At 32.4% G+C, this 17,113-nt stretch overlaps 6 protein-coding genes across 6 annotated transcripts; 2 read left to right on the forward strand and 4 right to left on the reverse strand.

Moving 5' to 3' along the window:
- Positions 1–4,255: 4,255 nt before the first annotated feature.
- Positions 4,256–6,667, reverse strand: SAPINGB_P004801 (uncharacterized protein; the record flags this gene model as incomplete). Its single annotated transcript, XM_031999516.1, has 4 exons — positions 4,256–5,971; positions 6,026–6,138; positions 6,242–6,552; positions 6,624–6,667. The coding sequence occupies 4 exons, from the start codon at positions 6,665–6,667 to the stop codon at positions 4,256–4,258; spliced, it is 2,184 nt and encodes a 727-aa protein (XP_031855407.1).
- Positions 6,668–7,245: 578 nt separating this feature from the next.
- SAPINGB_P004802 (uncharacterized protein) lies at positions 7,246–8,674 on the forward strand (the record flags this gene model as incomplete). The annotated part of the gene is made up of 3 exons (XM_031999517.1): positions 7,246–7,359; positions 7,415–8,474; positions 8,556–8,674. 3 exons carry the CDS (start codon positions 7,246–7,248, stop codon positions 8,672–8,674), a joined length of 1,293 nt encoding a protein of 430 aa, XP_031855408.1.
- Positions 8,675–8,776: 102 nt separating this feature from the next.
- Positions 8,777–10,366, reverse strand: SAPINGB_P004803 (uncharacterized protein; the record flags this gene model as incomplete). The annotated part of the gene is made up of 1 exon (XM_031999518.1): positions 8,777–10,366. The coding sequence occupies one exon, from the start codon at positions 10,364–10,366 to the stop codon at positions 8,777–8,779; it is 1,590 nt and encodes a 529-aa protein (XP_031855409.1).
- A 629-nt stretch (positions 10,367–10,995) lies between these two features.
- Positions 10,996–12,483, reverse strand: SAPINGB_P004804 (uncharacterized protein; the record flags this gene model as incomplete). Its single annotated transcript, XM_031999519.1, has 1 exon — positions 10,996–12,483. One exon carries the CDS (start codon positions 12,481–12,483, stop codon positions 10,996–10,998), a length of 1,488 nt encoding a protein of 495 aa, XP_031855410.1.
- Positions 12,484–12,890: 407 nt separating this feature from the next.
- On the forward strand, positions 12,891–15,769 carry SAPINGB_P004805 (uncharacterized protein; the record flags this gene model as incomplete). Its single annotated transcript, XM_031999520.1, has 3 exons — positions 12,891–13,182; positions 13,242–13,524; positions 13,852–15,769. 3 exons carry the CDS (start codon positions 12,891–12,893, stop codon positions 15,767–15,769), a joined length of 2,493 nt encoding a protein of 830 aa, XP_031855411.1.
- Positions 15,770–15,909: 140 nt separating this feature from the next.
- SAPINGB_P004806 (uncharacterized protein) lies at positions 15,910–16,787 on the reverse strand (the record flags this gene model as incomplete). Its single annotated transcript, XM_031999521.1, has 8 exons — positions 15,910–15,945; positions 15,991–16,113; positions 16,158–16,174; positions 16,223–16,324; positions 16,373–16,415; positions 16,469–16,534; positions 16,592–16,645; positions 16,761–16,787. The coding sequence occupies 8 exons, from the start codon at positions 16,785–16,787 to the stop codon at positions 15,910–15,912; spliced, it is 468 nt and encodes a 155-aa protein (XP_031855412.1).
- Positions 16,788–17,113: the final 326 nt, after the last annotated feature.

A 17,113-nucleotide genomic window follows, 5' to 3' on the forward strand; every position in this document is an offset into this window, starting at 1 on the left:
CTTTAGTTTTGATTTTGTTAATTCGACAATTGAAAAAAGTTTCTGAAAAGATTGTTCTTGATTCGTTATTGTTACTTTAAAATCGTTAGATTCATTATTAAGAAACAAAGATAAAATGTAATTTGATCGCTTAGAAGCGGAGTCTCCTTTTCTTATCTTAACGATAGGTGTTATTTCTTCAATATCCATGGATGTCAAACGATTTATGATTTTATTTTCTTTAACATTAATTTTTTTTATTTGAGTGCTTTGAATATGGATATCCTTTAGGTGCTATACCGAAATTTACTAATATTATTCTGAAATTTACTTAAAAAAACTTTTCAGAATGCGGCTTTAAAAATTTTTTTAAAAATTTACACTATTACAATATCAAAGTAATGATTAATCCTGAACAATATACTAAACTAACTTAGTTCTAGAAATTATCATCTTTTATTCATTTATTGATGTCCGAAATTTCTTTGAAAGCTGAGATATTTCCATCTTCTTCCGATGAGATGAGTTATGCTAATCATACAATAACTGAAAATGCCCATAAAGAACTAAGCGAGCTTATAAGACATCAATTTGATCTTGAAATTTTACTTAAACACCATGAGTTAAACACGATAGATGATGAAATTGCTAAAATTCATATCTTAATGATTCAAATGAGAAAAAGCCTTTTTGGCTCCTCTAACATTTCAATACCAAATGAACCAACACATTTTACAAATATTTATGCCAAATTTTTAAGTCAATCTATTTCGAGTAAATCTACAGAGATAGCATGTAAATCGTCAGAACATAATTCTACAAGCTGTGTGGCTAATTATCAGCCACCACTTACTAGGAGTAAAAGCAATAAAGATGAGTGTGAATTAGAAGCAATCGATTCCAAGTCTCATTTATTAAATATATCTGATGCGAAACAAAAAATATCTTCCCCTTCCAAGCTTCAGTGCATCACTAGACGAAATGATGGTGTTCTTGTTCGGTATGAATAAATCTTGAAATATACATAGGCTGCAATAAATTATTAACCTATTTTAATAGTCTTGTTTGCCCCAAGTGTCATAGAGAAAACTTTTTCAGTCCTCAAGGGTTCATAAATCACTGTCGCATATCTCATTCCTTAGAATTTACTTCACATGAATCTGCAGCTTTAAATTGCGGTATCGAAGCTGATGATCAAGATGAATTAGGCTTGATTGCGTTAAAACATAAAGAAAAAAGTGCTTTAAATGATACTCAAAATTTGACTTCAAATTTGAAGGAAGGTTCTGTTGACAGACTTCAAACAGATGAGTTTGCTAAAATTTCAAAATATTTAATTAATAATGCCCCTGCGACAATAGATTTATGTTCTTCATCGAAAACAAAGCCTGTAACGATAAAAAATTTGGAAAACTTCTTAAAGTTAAAAAAAATTGATATTGACATAGGAAATCTTGCCAAACTATCGATGGAAAAATACCCTAAAGCATACCTTCTTGAAGATGAAGAAGATGAGGAGGACATGCTTAATTGTCTAGGGGAAGAAGCCACACCTTATCAACGAGTGTTGGCCGAAGCTCGTCGTTTGAATATTAACGTCGAAAGAGCAAATTATAGTAACACATGGCCTGAGGCATCTACTTCATCTCGTCATATAAAACGAAAAAAGGGAAATCACTATTCATTAACTTCAGGTATTGATTTTGTTAAGAGTTCCAAAAATTCAATGAAAAACAAAAAACATCATCCTTTGCCTTCAAACGTTGATACTGAAAGTTATAATAATATTAAAGTTTGTGGAAAATACCGTCCAGGCACTGCACCCTCAAACTGGAATAGTCTTATTAATACTTTTAATAGAACCGAAGAGGCTTTGAACTTAAATAATCATGATCGAATAAATATTATACCCGAAAAAAAAAAAGATTTGGAATTTCATTTGGACTCAACACCTTTAACAATTGATAACAAGAATGAACATGAAACTTTGAAAGAAGAAAAAAAAATAATTGAAATTGGTAAGAAAAATACATTAGGATATTCAAAAATACCAAAGCCTTTACCTTCAAAAAAAGAAAATTTGATTTCAAAAATTGATCAGGGTAGTTTATCCAAGTATATACCTTTAAGCAGATTTTTTTAAATTTGAAAGATTAAGATGCTAATCTTAGAATATGAATAGTTAAATTAGCGACGAAAAAAACTGTCATCTAATTAAGATTACGATCGAAAAAAATCAAGAAAAATAGCCGTTTTTATAAATTTACATTTACATGAAACATTCAAATTTAAATTGAAATTCTCTTAATTTAGTGTATAAAAACAGTCGAATCTCTTTTTTTTTTATTAGAAATGTTCATTATTATCACTCATGTTTTTAATTGAAGATATTATCTTTAATTGAAAAGTATTTTAAATATCAACAAAAACAAGATGGCTAATAACCAATCTAAATTTATCAGTCAAAATATATCAGCAAAGATCCATAAACATATATTGAAATCTCTAAATGCTATACAGAACAATAAGATATTTCATTCTATAACAAAATATGCAAAATTTGCTGGTGGAAGTGCATTTATATGCACTTCGTACATAGATCCAGGTAATTACTCAACTGATGTGCAAGCAGGCGCTAAGTATCGATTTCATCTTTTATTTGTGATATTTTTATCTAATTGCATTGCAATTTTTTTGCAATCGCTTGCAATAAAATTGGGTTCTGTCACTGGGAAAGATTTAGCTCAAATTTCTAGAGAAGAGTTTCCTAGCTGGCTGAATGTTATTTTGTACGTTTTTGCTGAAGCTGCAATTATAGCCACTGACATAGCGGAGGTAGTTGGGACAGCTATTGCACTTAATATTCTTTTTCATATTCCATTAGTCGTTGGTGTATTGATCACTATTGTCGATGTTTTAATCATACTTATGGCATATAGAAATGAGAAGTCAGTAAAAATTATTCGATACTTTGAATGCGGTGTTGCCTTTTTAATTATAGCTGTTGCTATTTGCTTTGCTATTCAATTGAAAAACATGCCTCCTACGCCAGCTTCAAATGTATTTAGAGGATTTTTACCATCTAAATACTTATTAGAGGGGGATGCCATATATGCATCTTGTGGAATTTTGGGGGCAACAGTTATGCCTCATAGTCTCTATCTGGGATCATCTATCGTCAAGCCACGAGTAATTGACCGAGATGTAGCACTTGGAAATATTTCGGAAAACTATTCCTCTGACGATTTTGATAATTATAAACCAACAACTTCTGCTGTAAATTATTGTTTGAAGTATTCGATTATTGAACTTTCAGTCTCTCTTTGTACTTTTGCCTTTTTTGTTAACTCTTCGATATTAATAGTCTCAGGAGCTACGTTGTATGGTGTAAGTATTTCAGACAGTGCTGATCTATTTTCTATTTATCAAAGTATGTGTGAACTTATATCTAAAAGTGCTGGTATACTGTTTGTGATTTCACTTTTACTTTCGGGACAGTCCGCTGGAATAGTATGTACTATAGCAGGACAAGTGGTTTCTGAAGGCTATTTAAATTGGAACGTCAAAAAGGCTTGGATAAGACGGTTAATTACAAGAGGAATTGCTATACTCCCTTGTTTAATTGTTACAGCAGCCGTGGGGCGGTCCGGGCTTAGCCAAGTTTTAAACGGGTCACAGGCAGCTCTTTCAATTCTTTTACCATTTTTGATCCTACCTTTAATTTATTTTACTGGACGCAAGTCAATAATGAGTGTTGAAGGAACTCAAGGTGATAACCATATTGAGGTTTTTGTAAACAAAATTTCTCAAAAAAAATCAACAACTCATGTTAATGTCTCTTCGGTAAAAAAAAGAAATTATGCAAATAATTTGCTAACTAGTATGCTTTCTTTTTTAATTTGGAGCTTTGTAACCATTCTTAATGTTTATTTAATTATCCAACTTGGAATGGGTAATTCAAGTTAATTTAATAGGAAAATTATACTTCTGTATTTTAGTTGTTTAAAATTATGTTTATAAAATTAATAAAATTAATAAAATTAATAAAATTAATAAAATTAATAAAATTAATAAAATTAATAAAATTAATAAAATTAATAAAATTAATAAAATTAATAAAATTAATAAAATTAATAAAATTAATAAAATTAATAAAATTAAATAAAAACCATTTACAAGGTAAAAAAACAAAAACAACAAAAAAAAACCTTATTTTTAGCAATATTAACTTTTTTTTTTTAAACTTCATAACTAATAATCCAACAAAGCTATGGTATCAGCTTCGACTGTACTGCCTGTTCGATCGGTATCTTCTTGAGTAACCTTTACCTGATCCAGAGCGTGCTGATGATGTTCCTGAAGCACCTCGGGGCCCTGTAGGAGCATTTAGAGGGGGGGATTTCGAACGACGATCTTTGATTTCTTTAGATTCCTTTTCTTTTAAATCCTTTCTGCTAGAATTACTAGAATCATCACTTCCACGATTTTCCTTGCTTCTTCTACTGCTCCGATGGTGCTTACTGCTGCTGCTGCTACTGCTGCTGCCACCTTCCTTGTGGCGTGAGGTCCGATGGTCTTTCTCGCGACTACTGCTCCTATGATGACGACTAGAGGAAGCATCTCGGTCATCTTCTCCACGATGTCTTTTTCTACTAGGACCTTCCCTTGAATCTTCTCTTATTCTTGCACCCAATGACATATCACGTGATTTATGAGACTTATCTCTTGATGAACGATGAGAGTGAGATGAAGTTTTAGACTTATCGTTGGGGTCACGCTCGTCTTCGTTATCCACACTTTCCTCTTCATTTTCATATCGACTTCTATGCCTCTTTTCTCTCATTTGGTCTCGAGGATAACGATTTCGTGTGTATTTACCATTTTGTGTATCGCTCTCACGGTCGCGATCACGATCACGGTGATTGACTTCAGAGCTATTTGAATAATTTTCAGATTTAGAACTAGGAATATCTGAGTAAGAATTATTTTCCCCTTGAACTAAAGTAATTGCAGCACTCCCCTTGCCATTAAAATGCTTGGATTCATTTTGAGAAGAATTGTAAGATTGCTGATTAAATCCTTTAGGACCACGAGGATGATATCTTCCAGGTTCATTATCAATCCCGTTACCAATGTTATAAACACCTCCAACTATTTTACCTCTATTATTTTCATGGGACTCATTACCGCTGCTAAAAATGGCCTTGTTATCACCAGAAAACTTATTAGAAGATTCACCGAAGCTCCCAAAACCAGATTCACTTTGAGCTGAATATTTGGTTTCAGAAGAAGGTTGAGAATTATCTTGAGATTGGGTATTATCTGAGTTATTTAACAAATTTGGGTTCAAGCCAAATGTCTTCATTTGAGTAAGAAGATTCTGTTTCATTGCTTTAATATTTTGAAGTTGTTGTACACCTGTAGGGTTATTCTGTGCCCCTTGATTAATCAAAACTGTTTCAGCTTGATCAAAATACTGTTGCCAATTTCTATAATGCTGAAGAGCCATTGCAGGATTCATTCCAGAAGTAGATGAATTCATTCCTGAGCCATTCATTGTACCACTCATTGAAGGCATAGATGCAGAGTTCATACCATTCATACTATATCCCATATAATTATTATAGTTGTTAAACCTGTTATTTGAGTCAGTCTGCGTGTTTGACTGGGAGTGAGAATTGGGTATAAAATTTCCATTTTGATCCTTTGAACGAGGCTCCGCCTTTTTAACTTCAATATGTTTTTCTTTCAAAATAAGAACAGGCTCGCTTACTATCTTTTCAACCGCTTCATGAGAATCAAACGTAATAAAACCAAATCCTCTTGGCTTTCCAGTTTTAGTATCAATCATAAGTTGAGCATCAATAACAGTTCCATATTGTGAAAAAAATGAATTGAAATCGTCCTCCGTAACATCCAATCCAACACCCCCCACAAAAATTTTGGCTGTTTTATCTTGTTCCTCTCTGGGAATGGCTCTTTTAGGATCAATCTAGTATGTGAATTAGTTAATTATCCATCAGTTTTTTTTTGTTCAAATACTCACAATTCGACCATCTAAGAAATGTTCTGTTGAAATTACATCATTAACACATTTTGGATCAGCAAATGTAAGGAACCCAAATCCTCTAGAGCGACCAGTCATGTTATCCCTCATAACTGTACAATCAACTAATTCTCCAAATTTTGAAAAATAATTTCTCAAAGATTCTATTTAAGTTAGACTTTTCTTTCGTTTATAATATGTGAGAGTGAAACTTACCATCGGTGGTTTCCCAATTTAAACCTCCAACAAACATTTTCCCTTCGTCCTTAGGAGGAATATAAATTTGACCTGTATTTGTTGCACTCCCATCTCGCTTGGCATTTGTGGTAGCTTCAGCATCATTTTCACTTAGCTGTGGTTCTGGTTCCAAATTAACATGTCTAAGTAAAACATTATCATCGTTGTTAGATTGAGCCTGAGTATCAACATTTTGCACATGTAATTCGTTCTGTGGATGAGGTAAAGACTCAACTCGGTCTTCTTTTTCTTCTTTTACATCCGATTTTGGTGGTTCGTTAGATCCATCACTAGATAAAAAAATTTACTTTATTAGCAAATCTATATATTTATTTTTTTAAAAAAAAACTAGAATACTAACTAAATATCTGCAAAAAAATCATCATCATCATCAAATGTCGACATTTTGTATTTTATATACTATAATATACTATAATCTATATCCTATATTTTATTGGCTTCAGGGTAAAGAAACTCAATAAAAGCCTTGAGATTTAGTTCTAAATCAAATCAAGGAAGCTAAGTACAAGTATAAATATTGTAAATATGTAGTGGATATGTAAAATAAAATAAAATAAAAAGAAACCTTAAACTTTTAGATTTTCAAAACTTTTAATTCTGGTTTCTAAAACTAATATGAACAGGATAAGAAGAAAAAATGGTAGTGAATAAAAAACTAAGAGAAGTAGAAAGTGCATGTTAAAAAAAAAGTAAGTTAAAAACATTTAGATGGGTGATAAAATTAACTTATTACAACTATTACAAATATTACAACTAATAATATTTGTAATTTTTGCGTGGCACAAAAATATTAGTATTATTATGTAATAGTACTTACGTAATAAAAATTTCTTCAAATTTGAAAAATTTATATCCCTGATTTGTGATACCTGTTGGACATAAACTGCTTACTATAGCTGGAGGACATTTAAAAGAAGTCATATAAATTGCATAATAAAGACTAGGAAATTATAAAGCTTATAATGAAGTTCCTGATTTTATTGGCTCAGGCTCATTTGGATTTTAGATTAACTGAACTTAAAGCTTTATCAGATTTTTATAAGATTGATGCTGATTTTAGTTCATATTCTACTACTGTATGTGCATAATCAAAAATCTTCAAATCTTTTGAAATCGCTGACCAAATAATAGTCTCCCTTTTTGGTGGTGGATTTAGATTCTTCAGAAGAAGCTCGTAAGCTTGTTTCTCGCTCAATTTTATGTCGATCTGTTTATGAGTTGTATGCCTCTGGAACATCTGTTGAAGAACTACATGAAAAAACTATCCGAAATAAATCCCAATGGGAAAAGTATAATGATGTCAAAACGTCTTTTAAATTTGAATTTGTAAGCTATAAAGGCTCACGGGATCAACAAGAACAAATTAAAATTATAGAATCTTTTTCTTTTATGGGCTTAGAGGGTCCTATCAGAATGAAAAAACCTGATGTGACATTTTCTATAGTAGAGGAATATATTGTGAAAGACAGTAAACCCGAAGAACTTCCAAAAAGAGTTTGGTTTGGAAGATTTATTACTGATAGTGATAGATCTGCCATGGATCGTTTAGATCTCAAGAGACGCAGATATATTGGGACAACAACTTTTGACGCAGAACTTTCTCTGGTTACATGTAACATTGCACAAGTTTCTCCTGGAAAGATTGTATACGATCCATTTTGTGGCACTGGCAGTTTTTTAGTTGCTGGTGGTTATATGGGCGCTCTCACATGCGGCTCTGACATTGACGTGAGAATGCTACGGGGAAATGGGAAAGATCGTACAATTGATGCAAATTTTAGGCAATATGGCATTCAAAATAAGTATTTGGATGTAATGACAATGGACTTTACTCACAATGCATTTCGAAATAATCTTTTTTTTGATGCAATTATTTGTGATCCACCATATGGAGTTAGAGAAGGGCTGAAAGTGCTAGGTGCTAAAGACGAAGAAAAATTTTTAGGGAAAGAAACAGTAATGATCGAAGGTGTTGCTGCACATTTGAGAAAAGACTACGTTCCAACCAAAAAGCCATATGAGTTATATGCTTTGTTAGATGATCTTTTGGCATTTGCAGCTATACATTTAAAACCAGGAGGAAGATTATGTTATTGGATGCCGGTTGCTAATGAAGATTTTAAAGAACATCATATCCCTTTGCATGAAGATTTGAAACTCTTGTCGTGCTGCATTCAAGACTTTAACAAGTGTAAGTTTTCTTTTTTTATTTTTCTTTAATTCTTCTTTTATTCTTCTTTTTATGTTTATTTTTTAACCATTTATAATATAGGGTCTCGACGACTTCTAACATACTCCAGACGCAAATATGGAGAAAAAGGAGAATCACAACATGTTAAAGGAACTTTAAACGAAGAGTTTAGATCAAAGTACTTTAGAGGGTTTACATAAATTTATTCCTAACAACTTTCAGTTGGTTTATTTATTAAAAATTAATTATGGCTTTATATCAATAAATTTAGTGTCTAATTAAAGAAGAAATAAGGTTGTTGATCACAATACAAGTTTTGATCCATGGTATTTATAAGAGTATTTTTGATTTTCGTTGCTGACAGCAAGAGGCTCTCTAACTGGAAATCTTTCAAATGATCTAGCAAAAGATGCAACAGAGTGAGCAATTAATTTTGTGTTTACCATCCAGGCTTCATAGTTTAAATTGGTAGTATCATCACATAATTGATGATAACATGAATCATAAGGTTGACCAGCTACTCCACCAAACATTTCAGCTTCTTCCGGTGTTTTGATTCCTTCAGCTCCAGTTGCAATACCACCAGCGGGAATTCCATTTTTAATAAACGCGTCATAATCTGAACGACCGTCAAAAGGAATTAAAGTATGATTGAGATTTTGAGAATTGTAGTAGTCAATATAAAGTTGTTTCAAGTTTCCAGAGCCATTAGGATTGACCTTATTATTGGCATCATAAACCTGGTACGCAAAATTGGGGGATGCCATCATATCATAATCCATGGCAACTCGAATTTTAATGTTTTCCTCGGGAGAAAGTTGGGCAACGTAATAATCTGAGCCTAACAACCCTTCTTCTTCTCCGGAAAACCATGCAAATCTAACTGTATTATTAACTGAAAACTTCGAGAGTCCAAGAGCTACTTCAACTAACGAAATAGTTCCACTTCCATCATCATTAATACCAGGATATTGCACCGAGTCGCTATGAGCACTAAGCATAACAACATTATTTGGATCTCCGTCTCTTGTTTCAGCAATAATATTATATGTTGTAACATTCTTAACAAAAGAATCCACATATGCTGAGGCATTCAAAGAAATATTAAGAGCAAGTTTATGAGCCCAAGCAGTTCCAACCTCATAAGAAACACCAATTGTAGCAACCTGATCAGGCAAAGGAGTCCCTAATGTGCCACTAAATACACCATCACCAGGAATATTATTAAAAATAACTGCTGCAACAGCACCTGAAAGACCAGCTAACTGTGACTTATCACCAAAAGCACAAACACCGCGTTCAATCAACACAATAGAGCCATTTGCTGCCGAAGGAAAATCAGAAATTTCACATCCTTGATTTTTAACTAGGACCAAGGGAGCCGAAACCCAAGATTTTTTAGGTGTTGGGGGTGTGAGATCAAAAGGTAATGCTTCAGAAATTTTGATTCCATCGACAGAAAGGCCTGAATGAAACACAACACCCCGGACGGCATCAAAATATTGTTTTGTGATGTTAAAATACGAACCGGTAGAACGGAGTTTCCCTTCAACTTCTCTGAGAGTAGCAAAATGTCCAGGCGAACCAATAATGCGAGTAGGGTGGCCATACATTCCTTGAGAAAGAGTTGCGGCATAGTATAGTTTGTTTGCGGCGATTTTTAAGGCGGGCTCCAAAATAAGAGCCTGAAGTGCTTCCGATGAAACAAGAGGTTTTAAAACCTGATAAGGTCCTTCAGAATTTACTGGAACATTGAATTCTTCTTTTTCTCTAAAATTTCCAAAAAAGGCTTGACCAGCCTTATCAATGGTCCAGGAATACCAATCAATAGGGGTCGCAGCAGAGAATGAAGCTGCAGATGTTGCAACTATGAAAAGAGTTGAAAATTTCATTCTTTTATTATAATTATATTATAATATTTCAATTATCAGAAGAAATATAAAATTGTTTATTTAGGTTAATATTGCAATTGAGAAATTAAAAAATTTATGACTTTAAAAAAAGAGGGAAAACATATAAATTGTTGGAAGGGGAGGTCTTTTTTTATGTTGGATCGGCCTACTCCGTGGTTGATATCAATTAAATACGATTAACTAATTAGTCAATTATAATTGAGTGATAAGGGCCTTTTGTCCAAAATGAGAAACATTACTTCCTTTTTTGAACTATACCCAAGCCATATCTAGAAACTACTCTAGCATAAGCAGTAATAATAGTAGCGAGGCCACAATTGCAGAAATACTATGTGGTGTAATTAACACTGTAGTTATTTGAATTAAAATGATACTGTAGTATGCTTAAACATTTTTAGTAATTAATTATAAAATTAATTATAATTAAGTAATTACTTTTATATAAATAAATAATACATTCGAATACAGTTAGTGCCTACTAAGTAGCCAAAAAGATAGGTCTTTCGGGGGAGGGGGGAAGGTCTTTTGGTGAAGATTAGATAAGATACGTTTATTAGGCACATTACTTAATATAATTATATTCACAGTGTAATAACCATTGAAACCTGTTATCCACCAAACGAAAATTTCAATTTTTTAACGGAATTTGTAACAATGGACCTCGTATGTAAATCCCAACCAGCCTTTTCAAGACTAAAAGAGATATCCATAGTTGTAAATAAATAATCTAACTGATTAGTGGTAGACTTGATAATGTCTAGTATTTCCACTTTACCTATCTTTTCTTTTTGGAGATAGCGGCAAATCAGAAAAGCGTGTACCCATGATTTTACATCGCGATCGAAAAAAGGCGATTTAGAACAATCGTCATCATCTACTAACGAAATGTAAATGTTTGGAGTCGATGAAGGGCCTTGAACAAAAAATAAAATGTAACCATGTTTCAAAGTAGCAGAAATAATATCTAATAGTGATATATCCGACTTTAAAACTAAATGTTGTATCATACTAAACTCCACAAACTTACCACTTCCAATGATATTATTATTCGAGTCTCTAATTAATTGACTAGAAGATAAAATATTTTCTTTTTTAGATACTTTTGTAGGAGTTAAAACCAGTTTAGAAAGAGCTACAGCACGATCACTATCATTTAACCTTGATTGATCAAGCTCTTCAAGCGATTTAGTAATATCAGAGAATAATATATTAGTCCTTTGTCGATTCAATGATTGCATTACCACATTACTAACTGCCTGGTAATTTGTATATAAATGAATTGTTAAAAGCATTAGCATCACTACCCACATTAATAAGCCTTCAGATGGAACAACTCCAACAACCAAAGAGCCAGCAATCATTCCAATTAACGAAATTACTGTTTCTTGAGATTGATCTTTAGCATTAACGTCTGCAATTGAGCCACGTTCTGGCTGTGTAAAATGCAACGTCAAAGCAGCTCTTGATCCACCAGCCATAACGCCACATATACTCCGAAAAAAACCGGAAATACAAAGTGTGAAAACTGTTATAGACTTATTAAAAGGAAAAAATGGAGAAATACAGTCAAAAAATATCGCAGTGTCGTTTACAATATCCGCTAAAAACCGATATTTTTTGCATTCTGGTTCTAGACTAGATCCATATTTCCAAGCAAAGAGTATAGTACCAAGACGACCAACAGTTTCCTGAATAATTTTCATAAAAAGAGCAGAAGTGGATGTAGCAGAGTCATCTCCAACTCCAACTGCTGTCAAAACAGCACGATTTGCAAATAGTGATGCAATTGAAGAAGAAAAAGCTTGAAATGAATCGTAAATTTGGTACGGGGTATAGTCACTTTTAACACTATTGGGATAACCCGATGGTAAGAATATTTGAATAAACATATTATATATGTTTGTTGTTTTGGGGGTTCTAAATTCTGTAGGAGCATGGCCGTATGAAACGTTTAATTTTTCAGACTTTGAAATAGAATCTGTTTCAATATTAGATTTAAATATTTGCTTTCGGGTTCCATTTTCATCAACTTCATGAATAACAAAACGAGAATCTGTTGGTGAATTTTCTAAGTCCGTAAAAGCTTTATGAATCATAACTGTGTAAAAAAACTCTTTAAGATAAGTATTAGATAATTGAGGTATTGTGTTTATTTTTGTATACAAAATGTAACACTTTTTAGTTTAAGCTTTGCTTAAAGCAAAGCTTCTGAGCTAAGTCAATTATTTACTAATTAAATAAAGTCTTGGGGTTAGGGGTAGTCTTTGATCACATAGTATTTGTTTGAACCATAACGATATTTATTATCTATATATATAACCGATACATATAATGTATATTCACTGTTTTTTTCTATTTAAATAGTTTTTTTTTTATGATTAAATCATTTTAAAATAATTAATAATTTAATATTCCTGTTTTTCTTATTTTATTAATACATTTTATTTTTATTTATTTATTTATTTTTATTTATTTATTTTTTTTTAGTTTTTTGCTTTTCGATATGCCACTATTTAAGAGGCACAACGAACAATCAGGTATTTCTTCAGCCAGCACAATACCATCCGTAGCAACACGCGACCAATTAGAACTAGCCAGTTCAATTCTTTCAAACGTTTCAACTCAGTCCTCTTTTAGTGATATCATTAAGACTGTTTCCGCTGCTAATGCCGCAACAATTTCAGAACAACCTTGTCGTCCAAATAAATCAAACTTTTCTCCTAAAATAATCAGTTATAAATGTATTTGCTGTGGTACTGAATTACAGATCCCTTTGGGCTTTCTTTATTTTAAATGTGAGTAAATTGTATTCAAAGATATTAGAATTTAACTTAAGACTAACCATTTGTATTAGGCTCTATATGTGAAACTTTTCATGATAAGAGGGTTAAAAGCACATTTACCAAGAGTGTGCAACAATTGACGCTTAGAATAGTTGAAAAGGCAATTGAGAAAGATAAACAACAGCATGAAGGTATAGTAGGTGATAATAAAGAGGTAATTCAGAGTTACCCAAACTTGGAGGCTTTGCTTATCAATGCATTTTCTTGTGTCGATGTACTTAATAAATCATTCCCTATAGGGCTCGCCAAGCTTTCTTATTCCCGTCCAAACATTGACTTTGAAGACGTGTTGTCGTTTTATACACTTATAACTTCTTTAAATTCAGAAAGGGTATTATCTGTTTTGTTAAAAACTGTTCTTTCTTTATTGAAAAATCCTCCATGTTCGATGGATTGTCCAGAAGATATTCATTTTCTATTGATTATATTCGAGCTTCCAGTTTTAAATTCACATTTAATTTTTTTTAATAATAATTCAAGTTGTACTGGGACAAAGAACGATATAGCGTCATCCATAAAGAAGTCAAAATCATTGCTGGTCAATGGACTTGTTAAAAATATATCGTTGAAAAGATGCGATTCTTCTCTAAAAATTACGAATAATGATTACTCTAAGTCAAGCTTTTCTGAATCGAATGATGTTATTTCTGCCTTATCTTTAGAAATTCTTGAACGTTCAGTATCGATACTTTCACATGCACCCAAACGGGTGAGACATTATTTGTTAAACTGGATTTCTCGATACCCTACAACTCAATTTCAATCAAAAGTCGAGCTACTTAATGCTTATATTACGCATAAATTAACTGAAGTATCTAGCTCTAAAACTTCAACAAAATCTAACAGAGCATTCTCATTACTGGATAATATATATTCACCAATATTACCTAAATTAGATATTGCCCCAGGAAGTCCTTCAAGCATTAACGAAACTCACCATAATGCTGTTATTTTAGAATCAGAGGAATCGAACCCATTTTCTTCTCCAAGCTCTTTATCTCATGAAGCTGTTTTTGAGCCTGAATTATCATCTTCAAAAAGAAAACGACTATCATCTACAGTAAAGGTAAATTCCTATGGCAAAAACTGGAAAATTTCCTCCTTCGCCATTCTTCAAGCTATCTATTTTAACGCCAATATCATAACTCATAAAATTCCTATTTCAAGTTTTTACAACACTATGGTTGATTACATTGATATTAGGGCGGATTTTGATGCGTGGGAAAAACTAGGGGTTCCTATGTCAATGCCTAGTATGCAATCATTAGTTCCTTCTTCTATCAAATCTAGTGCTATTGAATCTCAAATTTCTTGGGAAAAGATTTTATTTGCTTTCTGCGAGTACCCGTTTTTTTTGTCAATGGGAACAAAAATCAATATATTAGAGTATGATGCTCGAAGACAAATGGCGCACAAAGCTCATGAAGCATTTTTCAATTCATTAGACACGCATATCCCTCAGCAGTTGTATTTGCACATTTGTGTGCGCCGCGATCACCTTTTGCAGGATTCTTTCCAAATACTTGAAGCCCAAGAAAATGATTTGAAAAAAGGCATCAGGGTTAAATTTGTGGATGAACCGGGCATTGATGTTGGGGGATTAAAAAAAGAATGGTTTTTGTTGTTAATTAGAGAATTATTCAGTGAAGAACTTGGATTGTTTAAAGTCGAAGATTCCGGCTATAGTTGGTTTAAACCAGGGTCAGATAAACCTTTAAAATATTTTAAATTAACGGGCGTTGTTTTGGGCTTAGCATTGTATAATTCTACAATTCTAGAGACAAATTTTCCTCTTGTGGTTTTTAAAAAATTGTTGGGTGCTTCATTTACTTTGGATGATTTTAAAACCCTAATACCAAGCTATGGGAAAAGCCTACAAATGCTCCTTGATTATACGGGTGATGATTTTGAAGATGTATTTTATTTGTTTTTTGACATCACTCGTGAATCAAATGATACAAGTGTTGTTACAGAAGAACTAGTTCCCAATGGATCTAGCATCCCTGTCACAAAGAAAAATCGACATGATTATGTGAAACGAGTCGTAACATTTTACCTTGAATCTTCTATCAAACGACAATTTGAACCACTAAAGCAAGGATTTTACAAGGTTGCTGCAAGCAATTCATTGGCTCTTTTTCAACCTGAAGAAATTCAACTTTTGATAAACGGAAGCGATGAACCAATAGATGTTGATGCCTTGAGAGCTGTTACACAATATAAGCATTGGCTACCTCGATATTCTAATCCAGATCAAGATGTACAGGTCATTAAATGGTTTTGGAAATATTTTAAATCATTAGAACCAAGTATGCAAAGAAATTTGTTAATGTTTGTAACAGGTTCAGATAGAATTCCAGCTACTGGAATAGTCACCATGTCTTTTACAATAACGCGACATGGTGGGGATAGTAATAGATACCCAATATCACATACTTGCTTTAACGAGCTGTGCTTGTACGAGTATAGTTCAAAACAAAAACTGGTCAATATGCTCAGTCGAGCAATTAACGAAAGCCAAGGATTTGGCCTAAAATAGAACATTAAGTTTTTCTTTTTTACTTTTCATTTCCGAAAATAAACTCTCCAATTAGTAATTAGTAATTTGTAACGTTTAATTTTATTTATTTCTTTAAAAACTCTTTGAAAAAGCTGCCAAAAATATTGTCTAAAGTCATTCTATTTTATTTTATGCGCATCAATTTGATTCAACGGCTAAATTTATGTTAGTTTTTTTTTTTTTTCATGGTTAAAGCTTACATCTTTATAGGCATCCTTAATGTATTTCGTATGACTTCCTCGAGCAAACACTTTATTATGGACGTTTGAAAGTTCAATGGTGGTAAAAGCTAATGTACGACCCATTCGATCACAAGTACATTTCTGTTTTCTATTAGTACAATAAAAGAAATCATTAAATTACTCACAATATTTATCTCATCTCCTATATACATGTTAAAATTTTTATCAAAAGGAATAAAATGTCACATACCAACTTTTCCACCGCTGCTAAGATATGTCACAGAGATATCAGTAGAAACACCAGTGCTATAAAGACCTTTAGAAGCGACTGCAAGCGAACCACCAAGATCAACTATTGATTGTTAGTTTAACACAAATAATAACAAAATAATTATCATACCGATTGACGCTATTGTTCCCCCATGAAGAATTTCAAGGCGGTTCTTAAGTTTCGTTACAATTTCATTCTGGAAATAAAATAATCGAAAAATCTTACCGTGTGTTTTTTCTCAATCGGCAAATTTAAATGAACCACGCCAGGACTAGATCTAGTGATCCTGAGCTAATTGAAAAAAAATAGAATTGTTAGCTTCGGGTTTCAAAAATATTAATTACTTACTCTGTCAAGCAATGTGGGTTCAAGACCACTCTTCTTGAGAAAATCGCTAAAAACCTAATTCATTTATTTTGAGTGAGTAAGTTATATTTAATTAAAATATTTTTATCAATAAATTTCAATATTAATATGTACACTATATAATCAGAAAAATCAGCAATAGAAAACATACAGTACGAACAAAACTTGTTGCAGGCATTGTTGATCAAGATATCAGTTTTTAGAGGAGTAATCGAAGAAAGTAAGTTTGTGATTGCAAAAACACATAAATAAGTAGTTGGCTATTGGTGTGTGGGGAAGTATATATGGGTATATATGGGTATATGGACTAGGAAGAGGGGTTGCTTCAAAAATTATGTAACACATTTGTTATCATTAATAAGTAGCAGTTGCTTGACATACTTTTTTTATCACTATAAGGTTACCAAATTAAATAGGAAACAAGCCTCTTTTCTCTACTCATTTTGCTTTCCCCCTTTGATAGCCTTTTACATGAATACATGAAGCAAAATTTTGCCTAAAGAT

This window comes from Magnusiomyces paraingens (genome assembly GCF_902498895.1).
Source record: "Magnusiomyces paraingens strain CBS 517.90 genome assembly, contig: contig4, whole genome shotgun sequence".
NCBI lineage: Eukaryota > Fungi > Ascomycota > Dipodascomycetes > Dipodascales > Dipodascaceae > Magnusiomyces > Magnusiomyces paraingens.